The sequence below is a fragment of the Alosa pseudoharengus genome, unplaced genomic scaffold (genome assembly GCF_046254945.1).
Source record: "Alosa pseudoharengus isolate Yale_2024_CS ecotype anadromous, Long Island Sound unplaced genomic scaffold, YU_APseudo_1.1 YU_APseudo_1.1_scf_6, whole genome shotgun sequence".
Classification (NCBI taxonomy): Eukaryota; Metazoa; Chordata; class Actinopteri; order Clupeiformes; family Clupeidae; genus Alosa; species Alosa pseudoharengus.
The window spans coordinates 11,983,029-11,996,328 of NW_027468848.1; the positions used below are offsets into that span (position 1 = coordinate 11,983,029).

Consider the following 13,300-nt stretch of genomic DNA (forward strand, 5'->3'; position numbering starts at 1 on the left):
GACACAGCTACCCTCTGCCCCTGACAGCACAAACACACACACACACACTGCAGATACACTCTAACTGCTAAACTTGGACCCTGACAGCACACAAACACACTCTCGGTCTCTTTTTCTCTCTCTCTCTCTCTCACTCTCTCACACACACACACTCTAATTGCTATATTCTTCCCCTGACAGCACACACACAGTGTTAGTCCAGGAGGGGGACTGGTCCACTTGCTGCTCAAGGAGAAAGAGACAGGTAGCAGCAGAGACAAATCCGGAATCCAGCTCAGTCCACTGTTAATTACTAATTAATTAATAGGTCCAGTTTCCTTGGAGCAACTCAGGGTTAAGTGCCTTACTCAAGGGCACAACAGTCAAATGCAACAATCGAACCCCTGACTTTCAGGTTACCTCACGCTAACCCAGCTTCTTAGCCACTACACTAACATTGTCCTCTATGGATGAGCTGCACTTCCTGTTCAACTCAAACAGCCCAGAGCTCTATGACAGAGATCCACTTCCTGCTCCACCAACCCAGAACTCTACAACAGAGCTGCACTTCCTGCTCAACTCAAACAGCCCAGAGCTCTATGACAGTGCTGCACTTCCTGCTCAAACAGCCCAGAGCTCTATGACAGAGCTGCACTTCCTGCTCCACCAACCCAGAGGTCTCTGACAGAGCTGCTGATGCAGTTCCATTGACCTGCTGTAGTCTCAGGGGAGGCAGGAGAGGAAAATAGCAAAATGATCTCATGGCCCAGACACACTGGACACCATTTGCAATCAATTGCCTGGATGCATCACCAGGGGCCTCGTTCGGGCCACCTCTGGCCTGGCGTCCTGTCTGTCACCAGGGCCTCCCAGAGCTCTCTCATCCTCTCAGTTGCATCCATTAAATGCACTCGAGCTTCCAAAATACTCATGGATTACGAGGGGGAGGCAGCGCTATTCCCTTACAGATGCTTTTGATTCCTCCAGCCCTCCCCAGCTGAGTCATGCTGTCCTGATGGACACGAGGTTGCGGCTTGTTGGTACTGAGGCATCATCATAAATCCTGAGCTGGCCATGTGCACAGAGCCAGTCTGACATCATGAAAATGGGGAATAAATCTCAGGCTGGGCTTTTTACTGATAATCTGCTTGGCTGGCTAGTGTGTGCGTGTGTGTGTGTGTGTGTTTGTTGATCCAAACTAGCGAGTGTCCCTGTGTGACAGATGTACTGTCCTGCTGGGCCATCACCCTGCTTGCTCTACACACACACACACAGACACTCATACACACTGCCACCCTATGTGGGCAGAAAGGCCACCTACAGGCCACTCCTCTAAACAATGCTCAGCACTGCCCAATCACAGTTTAGTCATATAGTTATATATAGTTGCTGTCAATAGTACCTTATTCAGATAGTTAGTTATCACTTAATGTGGTTGTTGTCATTAGAACTTCAGTGAGATAGTTAGTCATCACCATGTATGACAGCTGTCATTACTATAGTTGTCAGCCTATGTCTGTCATTAGTGTACCTCTGACAGATAGTTTGTCATCACTAACTGTGATGGCGGCCCTCAGATTGCTGTGCCCTTCTGCCAGCCCCTCCATGAGAGAGTATTTCCACCCACAGCCCTGCACATTGTGTGTGTGTGTGTGTGTGTGTGTGTGTGTTAGGGGTGGGGGGGTGGGGGGGGGGGTTTGGGAGCAGTCTCAGCGGTTGGGTCTCTGCAGTGTCACCGAGTGGCCAGCGTGACACAGGCATGCTTGATTTCAATCCCCTGGATTTACGCGTCATCTGCCCCGTGGACGGAATCCCAGCAAGCGATCCGCTCTGTTCTCATGCCGATTATTCCACTGGCCGTGGGCCGCGTGCTGTGTGCTGTGTGCTGTGTGCGCGTTTCCCAGCATGCTCTTGCATAACAGCAGCCAGGCTTAGACCAGCATCCCATCTGCTGCTGCAGAGAGCTTCACATTCAAGCCCATCAGAGACACATCACAAATGTTCCCCTCAGAAGAGCTTGTCAAACAGGCGTTTTGCTCCATTATACTGCCCTTTCTCTTGAGCCTGACATTTCCCTTGATATCAGGTTAGAATTGGACTTTACTGGACTTTACTGGGAAGCCGATGTAGCCCCAAACAATGCCCATGAAGTCAGGCTAGCATAAAACTGAACTGTAGCTGGAGTTAACCAGTAAAACTAAACACGAATGTGAACCTCAAAGGAAGGTATACAGCTGGCCTTTAACCTTACCTGGGGCCTGTACTACGAAGCGGGGTTACTGGCTTATCTGGGTAACTTCGAGAGTAACTTGATCACGTGTGGCGTAACTTCCCGATTAACCCGTACTGCGAAAGGTGGATAGGTTTTAACCGAGGTATGCTGCCATGGTAATTTACGCTGCATCTCAAACCTGCTCCAAGCAGGTTATGTTCTTGGTTAACCCGAGGTTTCCGTTAACCACACCCTTTATAAGTACCACCCCTCCACTAACAATTTCTCCCGAGACATGTCGGCGTACCTGGATGATCCATACGACATTGGAGCGCAAATCGTGAGGGACTCTCTTCGCAGGGCGAGGGGTTTTAGAGACCGCCAGAAAATATATATAGCCTACCCGGACGATATTCTCTATGAAGATATAGATTGTCAGCCGAGGGAATTCGTTATCTTTGTCAGATGATCTAGGAAGACGTCTCATAGCAATGCCCGTACGTGGACATTCATGTATTCCATCGTGATGCTAAACATCTGAGCAAGAATAGCCTACTGTATGTCCAAAAATAAATCGGACATAGGCCTACAGTATGCTGAACATCTGAGCAAGAATAAATCGGACATATAGTAGGCCTAATAAATTAAAATCACCATTTTAACAAACGTATTGAATTGAATGTCATATTACTGTACCCTGCACATAAAGGCTACACATTTCCACAGCAACAGAATCCGACCGAATGCCTCCCTCAACCCCCTCCATAATCGGCCTTCCACTATTATTTGCGATGGCCAACTCCTCTGCTACTGTAAAACACTCTGGTGCCTTACAGTAGTGTTCAAAGACACCTTTTTCTTGTTAGCTGTAAAACAGAGGCCAAGTGAAGGCTATAATCATAGGCCTACATGTTTTCATAATTAAGAAATATTAATGCAAGCTATGACTATATAAACCACTATTCTGAATAATGTGTTTGTGTTTCATTTTCAACTGCTGCCATGTGCGTTTGGCAATGGTGTTGCATCTGAAATGTTCACAGGATTAGGCATACACTAAATCAGTCAATGGGCTACTTAAACATTCAATTATCCTTATTACTGTAATCTATATGCCCACTTCTAAATTGTGTTGCATCTGTAGGCATTTCTATGAACTCAAAATAGGCATTTTAATTATTTCAACTCATTAAATACATTCCGCAAGCTATTAATCCTCCGTATTTGAAGAACATGTGGAAATAAAACTTTACTTTTAGGCATTTAGGCTAGACCCGATCTGCAATACGTTGCCAACAGCCTTGCCTTGCTTTGTTCACTGCCGACGAATTTGATTTTTGTCGTAGAGTGGGTTTTAATTCCTCATAACTTGTCATAATAATTTTGCATTCCTCATCCGTAAAATAAGGTGAACGCGTCATCACTGAAAGTGGTGATTTGCGCTGCAACCCGGCCCTTTTATGTGAACGCGCATAAACTCCAATGAGGTTAACCCTGGCTCAACAAATCAACTTCATAATCAGCGTCGTAGTACCGATTAACACCACTTAAGATAACCAGGTTTTGTCAACCCCGGTTTAACAAAGTAACCCTGGGTTACATCTGGGTAGGTTAAGCTCCCTTCGTAGTACAGGCCCCTGAACTTTGCCCTGGAATGTGTGTTTCTCTAACATGGCAATACTAATAACACTTATACTGAATAACTAACAGGGGGACTTACAGTACAGACGGGCCCACAGGCCTCCAGATGACTGACAATAAAGGATTATAGAACAATTCATGGAAGATTTAGTCTAAAGCTGTTCTAAGACTAAAAAAGTGTTTAAAGCCTAAAACAGCGTTGCTTAAAGAAAAACTAAAGAAGTGTTGCTTAAATACTAGAGGTATGCTGTTTAAAGACTAAAGAAGTGCATTTAACAGCTACCAGAAACACTTCAGCTCTGGCTACCGCATGCTCTACACCATTCCTCTGTGGCTACCGCATGCTGTAGCTACACCATTCCTCTGTGGCTACCGCATGCTGTAGCTACACCATTCCTCTGTGGCTACCGCATGCTGTAGCTACACCATTCCTCTGCGGACCGGAGCTGAGCTCTCTGCTGTATGTGGTGCCAACACTGTACACACAGAGAAACACAACAACAACAACAACAACATTGCCACCATCACCAACATCACAACAAGCTACTGCTGGCTGGCTGCATGGTGTCCACAGTGAGTAGGTCTCCCTTTTGTGACCCATCATGGATCCTGAGGACATTAGTGCTGGTCCTGTGGCAGACACCAGAGAGCCAATGAGGCTGTCCGTGCGGACGTCTCCCCCTTCATGATGGGAGCAGCTCACAGCCCTCCATGCCCCCACTAACAAAGGCCCTGCAAAGCCCAGCACGCCGTCTGACCCCTTTAAGGCAATTAGCCCAGTGCAGGGGCAACTACATTGATGTCTGCTGACACATAAACACCAAGGGTGGGCAGCATCGTAGCTCAGATGCCCCAGGGCATCCATGGCCTCCAACATTGCCTTAGCTAACATCAATAACACAGTCTTAGCTACCATCACTAACACAGCCTCAGATAACATCACTAGCACAGCCTCAGATACTGTAACATCACTAACACAGTTTCAGATAACATCACTAGCTTCAGCTATCATCACCAACACAGTCTCACAGAGCTTTGAGGACGGCTACACGCCGGACTGCAGCTCCAATGAGAACCTACGTATAAGTATATGTACTCTTTTGAGTACCGTGAGGGAAATTTGGTCTCTGAATTCATCCCAATCCGTGAATTAGTGAAACACACACAGCACACAGTGTACACACAGTGAGGTGAAGCACACACTAATCCCGGCGCAGTGAGACAATCAAAAAACCCAGTGGAAACTAGATGGCAGAAGTGTCTAGGCCAATCGGCCCACCATTTTTTCTATTTCGCCACCTACAGATGTTTTACCGGTATGATATTTCGAAACGCCATGTTATTTCCCATAGACATTCGACGCCCGGAAGTTGGATGGATACGGAAGTTACGGAGGCGGGACTTATTCCGGAGAGGTCTATAGCGCAGGACCGGAGATGTGTTCTCTGTTTGGCAGAATAGCAACATGGTAATCATCTCAATAGAACTCTACTATCTCAATGTATCGCAATGGATATACTGCTCAATGGAAAGTTCAAACACAAAGATGGTGCACCCCCCATGTTTGCGCGCGGAATAAAGTGAATAGAAACAGATAAAATCACATATCATATGAGTGCTAACAGTAGCCACTTGCCTTGTGTACACTTACCCAGATCTCCATGGTAACTGTTGTCATGCGATGTTCGACTGGAGGTGGAGTCTCTGTCACTGGGCCAGGTCCGGCTGGGTTTGCGCGTGGCCACTCCGGGTGGCACCCCCGGCTGCTTCGGCCAGCGCTGCGGCTGAGGGGTGGGGGGGCTGTTGCTCTCCAGTGATTGCTGGGAGGGTGAGCGGCTCTTGTCCCGGAGGGATCGCGGGGCCAAGGGCCCGAGAGACACACGGCTGGACTGGCTGGAGGAGAAGTCCTCCTCGCTGGAGGTCAGGTTCTCATTCGAGCTGCAGTCCGGCGTGTAGCCGTCCTCGAAACTGTGCGGGGAGCACGACCGCCGGGGCCAGGTAAGGGCCACCTCCTCCCCGTCCCCCATCAGCCCCCCCACGTACACACTGGTGTAAGGCTGGCACTGGGGCTGGCTCTCCGCCTGATGCCTGCCCTGCCGGGGACCCTCAGCCCTGCCCCCGTCCGGCCGCAGCAGGTTGTCCTTCAGGAAGCGGGCATTCAGTTCCGGGTCCTCACACTCGTGGTCCAGGCTGGCAGCGCTGACCTCAGAGCGTCGCCCGCGCGTCACTAGTTTGCGGCTGTTCCCCGGGCCTCCAGGCCGACCGCCTGACATGGAGGCCCGAGATTGCTGCCGCTCCATCAGCATGGCCTGGGAGCCCAGGCTGCTGATCTTGTCGGAGACGTCTCGGTTGTTGACCTTCACCAGCCCACGCTCCTGGTGGTATTCCATGTTCACGTAGAAGGTTTTATCTGCCCCCGCCGTGCTGGGTGGACCCCTCACCTCCATGGGCTGAGCGTCCCCCTTCCTAAGGCGCTCGAAGTTGGATCGCAGGGCTGCCACCCCGAGACGCTCTTGGGGGGAGGAGTCCTGGGGAGCCTCTGGCTCCTGAACAGGTGCAGGTCTCCATGACGACTCCGTGCACTTGTGGGCGTTCACCTCTCTGTGAGATTGTCGGTCATTGCTGGGCTGGACCAAGGGAGTCTCGTCATCTAGGGACTGCTGGGAGGGGAGCCGCTCTTCCTCGGTGGAGGAGCACCTTCCCCCATTGCTGTCTATGGATGACAGGCCCTCAGGAGCTGGAGACTGGTCCTCCTCATTGAGCTGGGACGTCTGCTTGAAGCCCCACCTCTGGCGATCGTAGCTCTTCCTCTCCTTGGCCAGGAGTGTCTGCAGGTAGATCATCCTGAAGCGCTCCTTGTTCACCTCCGTCTCCAGCTGCTTGATGGAGCTCTTGCATTTATCCAGCTCTTGCTCGATGTCCCCCACCGAGTTGAGCGCCATGGCCGGCGGACTGGACTCGGGGAACTGCGCTCTCCATGCCTCCACAAAGCCCATCGGCTCCACCATGTTTGCTAACTAAAGGAGACTGATTTTCATAAACTACAAAACATGTGCACTGCTTTGGCAGATTAGCAATTAGTTCCCTTCCTTCATGTACAATTAAGTTTTTTGTTGTGTCAGGATGTCTTCAGGATGTAAAGCAACTCGGGAAAGTGTCTGTCGCTTGCAGCCGTTCAAGGCAATTTATGTATTCATGTTTTTCAGTAAGCCAAACTCTAAGACTGTCCTATTCCCATCATTGCCAAATCTTAGATGAAAACAACTTAGGCATTACGTATCTGTCAAAGACGATTTACTCCCAGAACTAAAGTCTTCATTTTACAAAAGGTGAATGTTTTTCATAAACAACATTTCCTCTGACGCAAGTTATATTCAGTCATTTCTCTCGTTGAGACCTACCAGATCGCCAATGAAGATCAGTTTTGACAATATTCCGTGAGAAAGTGAATCTTTTCCGCTGTGAGACTGGTTTGTGGGTTGATCGTAGCTGCAGTCGCATTGTTATCCTCTTTTCTCACTTTAAATGTTAGCTACTAGATTAATGTCCAGATTTACGCTGCTATCAAACACTTGTGTTTCTCCCGTCTCACCCACTCCCGTGGCTCTGTCCCGAGTTACTGCAGGAAAGGGAGGGACCAGACTGGACGTGATTAATAGTGGCTCCACCGACTGGCGAAGTTTAAAGTCGCAGTAGTTCGATGCACTGGTTGATTTGGCGTGCTAATGCACACAACGCCTAAAAGCAATTGGGCACCAGACGGCCGTCGATCTTCTTTTCATAGTTTTTTAAAATCTGAATAACACAGAAAAAGTTAACAATATAAAAAAAAAAACAGCTCACCCAGTGCGCTGGACTGTAGACTGTACAGATGAAGTGAGTGGTTTGCCGTAGACTTGATTTAATGAGACAGCATATCTATATTCCTGACCATCCTAATATTCCGTAATCACAAAATATGCATCAGTGTCACTCAAACATATTAGGTCGTTCAATTCGGCTACCATACCAAGCACGGCCGTAGGCAAGTTCGAATATGGACGTTTAGCACCATCTTGCGTTAAAAAACGGCTGCGCGTCGGGGTTCTGTTCTCCCTGTAGGGACTTATTTTCTGATAATTACCGGCGGACAATACATTATCCCTTACTTAATGAATACGAACGTTATCTCTCGTCTTTCGCGTTATATGACGCGCAATATGACGCACCAACATTGAATTAATTCAGTTCACCCTTTCAAAAAGTAACTGCATTTCTGGAACAGAAAATTGCAGAATAGGCCTACCGAAGTTTTCTAAAGTAGGCTTCAATCAATGCAGTACAATTATATGTTCGTGTCCAAATCATTGCATAGAGTAAAATGCAGTACTTTGAAAGCCTAATGCAGTTTTTTTTCTTGTGTAAAATTAAATTTCCTGAACAACTATTTTCTCAAAAAAGAAAAAATGCAGTTTTGACACTTGATGTAGTACAGTTGTTTTTCATTTCGACAGCGCACAACTAGTGAATGAAAAGTTTTGTTTTGTTTTATTTTGTTTTTTTTTATTTGATTTTCTCACAATATGTGTATTCTTCTTCTGCTTCTACAGTGTTAGGTCCCCGGCAGAGACTGTCTGGAGTTGTAGAAGAAGAAAAAGCATGTGGGAAGGGCTACTTCCGGTTTTACATTGGGTGAGATGTTTTCTTTGATAATGTCATGTTTAGTATGGAACGAGACCTTGTTTTCTATTTGTGCGAACCGTTCTTCCTAGTGGGCATATTTCCTTTGAAGTGGCATTGACGGGGTTGATCTACATGATGTTGAACATGATGTTACCGCCGTAGCTCTCGCCACTCGCCAGCTAGCCCAGCAGAAAACATAAAGCTAATAGGCTCGGTCGGTCGACTCCAATAATATTACGTAGGCTACTACTTCGACAGACAGTCGTCTTGCAACGGTAGTTAGCTTCTAGCCTACTCAACAAACATTAAATCGTGAAAGTAACCAACAGTCAGTCAGAGTGGGATTATCGACATAATAGAAGAGAATGGCGTGCTAGGTGTCAAAGTGACCTGCTAAATCACAAACATACAGCTGTGTTGATTGTTGAAGTAACGTTACGGACGGTACGTTGAATTTTTTGCCAGATGTTGTTGGAGGCTGATTGACACAAGACTAGCCCTAGATGGACTGTTGAGAGTTCTATTTGTTTCGTGCAGAGAGAAGAGACCGTGGGCCAGAGAGCAGAGATGCCTTTCCTACATGGCTTCAGGCGTATCGTGTACGAGTACCAGCCGCTGGTGGATTCTGTTCTGTGTGCAGTAGGACTGCAGGACGAGAATGGGGTCGATGCCGACAGGTGAGTTTGCTTGTTGCCATAAGTGTGTAGACGCAGACAGGTTAATTTACTTGGAGGGTTAGAATGGGTAACTCTACCGTGTTCATCAGGACTTGGCACCAGGGCGGCTTTCAACTGTAAGCTGAAAGAAACTAATGTTAGGGTGTACATTTGGATTTTAATTGATTGTGTATCTCTGTGCGCGTGTGTGTGTGTGTGTGTGTGTGTGCGCGCGTGTGCGTGTCTGCACACGCGCATGCTTTTCCAGACTCTCTGCAGGGCAGGGTGTGTGTGAGCCGCTGGAAGAGGTTCTGGAGAGGGAGGCCCACTCGGCCGTGTTTGTGGAGGGCATCAGCTGCGCCCTGTTCAAGGTGGCGGAGCGGGGCCTGGTCGGAGCAGCCGAGGTTCTGCTGCGCCACGGAGCCGACCTTAACTTTGAGGGTAAGGCTGAAGGACCTGAGGGGTTCTAATGAGCAATGGTTAAGGGCTTAATGGGTTCTAATGACAAGGGTTAAGGGCCTGAAGGGTTCTGATGTGGAGGGTTAAGGGCCTGGTGGGTTCTAATGTGAAGGGTTAAGGGCCTGGTGGGGTCTAATGAGGGTTAAGGGCCTGAATGGTTCTAATGAAGAGGGTTAAGGTAGGGCTGCACAATAAATCGATTATCGAAATCAGAATTCGAACTGATGCAATAAGCATCCTCCCTGTCCTCTCCCCTCCTCTCTCACTCCAGACCCTGTGTCCTACTATAATCCGCTCCACATAGCCGTGCTGAGAAACTGGCCCCTCATGGTGCGCATGCTGGTCCAGCATGGAGCCGACATCGACAAGAGAGACCGAGTGAGTCCTCACACAGACGTGTGCGTGTGTGTGTGTGTGTGTGTGTGGGGGCATGCATGTGTGCAACATCGATAAGAGAGACTGAATGAGTCCTCACACAGGGCCCTCCCTCACCCTACTCACTCTTGGAGTGTGTGTGTGTTTGAGAGTGATTGGGCTCAGGCTGTGTGTGTGTGTGTGTGTGACCCCACCCTCAGTGGGCTCTGGTAGTGTGGTTTTGCATGTGTGTGTGTGTTTCAGTGTGACCACACCCTCAGTGGGGTGTGTGTGTGTGTGTGTGTGTCTCTGTGTCTGTGTCTGTCAATGTGACACCCTTAGTGGGCTCTGGTAGTGTGGTTTTGCGTGTGTGTGTGTGTCTGTGTGTGTGTGTGTGTGTCTCTGTGCCTGTGTCTGTCAATGTGACAACACCCTTAGTGGGCTCTGGGAGTGTGTATTTGCATGTGTGTGTGTGTGTGGGACTATACCCGGTCCTGTGGCACTTTGGTTCAGATCTTGAACCAGAAAATAGTTGTTTTCCTGCGAACGGGAGTGGGCATGTCACTTTACTGTTCAGAGGGGAGTTTTCCGTCCATATCAACTGTTGCCATGAGTACACTGCAGACGTTGACTAGCATTTTAAAAAGCTAATTTCTGCCGTTTTTACGGGGCAACTGTTCATATCATTCTCCCGTTTATGCATCTCATTAACTTTTGTTTTGCATGCAAACTCATTGTTGATGACGCATCCATGGTTCGGTTCTAAACTGGTGGAAATGTTTCAAAGAATTCTGAACGGAACTGGTTCAAGAACGTTCAAAAACGCCCTCTGAGACTCATTAGACTAGTTCTGAACTGTGAATTGTGTGCCATTGTACATTAGTGTGTGTGTTACTGAGTGTTGTTATTATTATAATTTATATAATTTATAATTGACTATTATGTTGTGTGTGTATTTCTATTTTTGTGTGTGTGTGTGTGTGTCAGATTCATGAGAGTAGCCCCCTAGACCTGGCATGCGAGGAGGCCGACAGGCTGCCGTGTCTGCGCACGCTGCTGGCGTTGGGAGCCAACGTCAATGCCCACGACAAGAACGGTGAGTCCGTGCCATCACTGACCAGAAATCACTGACCAGAAAACATCCTCGTCACTCTGCCTGACCTCTCCCCTCCACTCTATACAGTGTATTGCAGTACTGCAGTAGTATTGTGTCCTGGTTTGGATAGCCTGCGCTAATGATCATGCGTGTCTTTCCTCTCAGGTAAAACAGCTCTGCTCCATGCCCTGGCCAGCAGTGATGGACTCACGGTGAACAACACGGAAAACATCAGACTGCTGCTTGAAGGAGGTACTGCTCTCTCTTGAACTTCCCCTTGGGGATCAATAACGTATCCATTCATCCATCCATCCATATGCTCATGTGTCCGGGTGAAGGGTTGGGCTTATGTCCTGTACATGGCTGTCTCTCTCTCTCCCTCTCTCTCTCTCTCTCTCTCTCTCTCTCTCACACTCACACACTATCTGTCTCCCTCCCTGTGTGTGTGTGTGTGATCAATCGATCAGGTGCCAGTGTGCATGCGCGCACCAGCGATGAGGAGACAGTGATGTCGTCTCTGGTGTTCCTGGTGAAGGAGGCGCTGGACGGGTCCGAGGAGGACGCTGCACAGATCGGCCAGTTCTGCCTGCGTGTCACCGAGCTGCTGCTGGACCACGGCGCTGACCCCAGCTGCAGCTGGACCCCCGGGGAGCCAGGGGGCGCTGGAGAGCAGCAGCAGCAACAGGAGGAGCAGGAGGAGGCCGAGCCCTCCCTCACGCAGACCTGCCTGGAGCACTTTGACCTGCTGTTCCCGCTCGCGCTGCTGCTGCTGCAGAGGGGCGTCGCCCTGCAGTGCCCGCTCCACGGCGCCACCTGCTGGTCCGGGCGCCAGCTGCTGCTCGGGCGCCTGGAGGCGGCGTTGCGGGAGAGCACCGGCCCAGCGCAGACCGCCGACCTGCTGGCCCAGGCCGAGGCCCTGCTGGAGCTGGCTCAGGCCTGCTGTCCCCCGCCCGCACCTCTGGAGCCCCCCCACACTCACCACACCACCCCGCCTCCGGGGCGCCCCGAGACTCACCCCCAGGCGCCGCCCCACGCGGCCGTGCTGGAGCTCCGAGCCTGGCTGCGGGAGCAGGAGACGCGGCCTCCTCCCCTGCGTCTGCTCTGCCGGAGGCTGCTGCGCCACCGCCTGCTGCCAGGGCCCCTGGGGCCCAAAGTCCAGCAGCTGCCGCTTCCTGACCGCCTCAAAGACTTCCTGCTTCCTGAGAGCAGCATGCAGCGCCGGCCGGGGTGGGACCGCTGCCGACCCAGCCACCCCCCTCGCTGAGGACTCGCCTCCAGACACCACTACGGTAGCCTGAGAGGACCAATCAGAGCTACTGCTGTGAACCCGCAGCGTGATGTGATAAGAGCCAGTGGCTGGTAGTCGGTGAGGGGACCTGTGGCTGTCACAGCTTCAGCATGGACTTGATTTAACTGGCTCAAGCTGTGTCTGTGACTGTGTGAGACTGTGTCAAACTGTGTCCAACTGCATCAGACTGCGTGGCTCTTATTGTTCTAGACTGCGTGGCCATTATAATGCTGGTGTACTGTTTATTTACCAGTTCTTGTTTACAGCCACAATCAATCAGACCTATTTATCTGCACTGCCACCCCTGTATTGCTCCTCTGGCAAATCTGCCCCAGTGCTAAGTGTCGATGCTGATCAGTGGAGGATGCCTTGCCTCTCTCTGCTCCTCAGCCTTTGTGTGTGTGTGTGAGTGCGTGCATGTGTGTAAGACGTGCCTTACAGAACCTCAGGAGAGGTTCATATTGTCTGATCCGATGTCTGAGGTGTCTTTGATTGATAAATGAACGTGCCTGAGTTGTTATTCCTATTAGCCTTTGCAGCTATCTGTGATGTCTCTGAACTCCTTATGCAGTGAGCCACACACAGTCATACATACACGCACACACACACACACACACTGACGTCTTTATGACACCAGTGGTCTGGTGAATTTGGCTCGTTGCTGTGGAAACCGAATGATGTGCCAGCTTCATGTTGTGGAATGTGTCAGAGGTGTTTTGCTCTGTGAAATAAAAGCTTCATGCTGCAGCATCTCATGTGTTATACTGTGAACTACGTACTATCAGCCAAGAATACTCGGGGTGGTCTGAAGGACATCATGAGTTACACTGCTAGGTGATGCTACCAGTCAAGTATACTCAAAGGTGTGGAGCTGAAGGGACTGGGACTGTTAGTTACAATTACAGTACCACTCATCACCACCAGGGGGAAGTATACTCAAGCTCCAGATGCTT

General features: G+C 49.7%; 2 protein-coding genes across 3 annotated transcripts in view; one reads left to right on the plus strand and one right to left on the minus strand.

Moving 5' to 3' along the window:
• Positions 1–7,440, minus strand: part of LOC143106785 (breakpoint cluster region protein) — a 44,314-nt gene extending 36,874 nt beyond the window's left edge. The window contains exon 1 of the mRNA XM_076271262.1: positions 5,484–7,440. Within this exon, the coding sequence (XP_076127377.1) occupies positions 5,484–6,840 (1,357 nt within the window). The 5' untranslated portion in view covers positions 6,841–7,440. The remainder of the gene's footprint in view (positions 1–5,483) is intronic.
• Positions 7,441–8,438: 998 nt separating this feature from the next.
• Positions 8,439–13,097, plus strand: asb6 (ankyrin repeat and SOCS box containing 6). Of its 2 annotated transcripts, none has more exons than XM_076270423.1 (7): positions 8,439–8,503; positions 9,032–9,171; positions 9,419–9,591; positions 9,881–9,987; positions 10,951–11,059; positions 11,225–11,311; positions 11,527–13,097. In XM_076270423.1, the coding sequence occupies exons 1-7, from the start codon at positions 8,471–8,473 to the stop codon at positions 12,321–12,323; spliced, it is 1,446 nt and encodes a 481-aa protein (XP_076126538.1). In that variant the 5' UTR covers positions 8,439–8,470; the 3' UTR covers positions 12,324–13,097. The 2 variants fall into 2 exon arrangements, with proteins under 2 accessions (XP_076126538.1, XP_076126539.1); XM_076270424.1 differs by lacking the exon at positions 8,439–8,503 and adding an exon at positions 8,510–8,938.
• Positions 13,098–13,300: the final 203 nt, after the last annotated feature.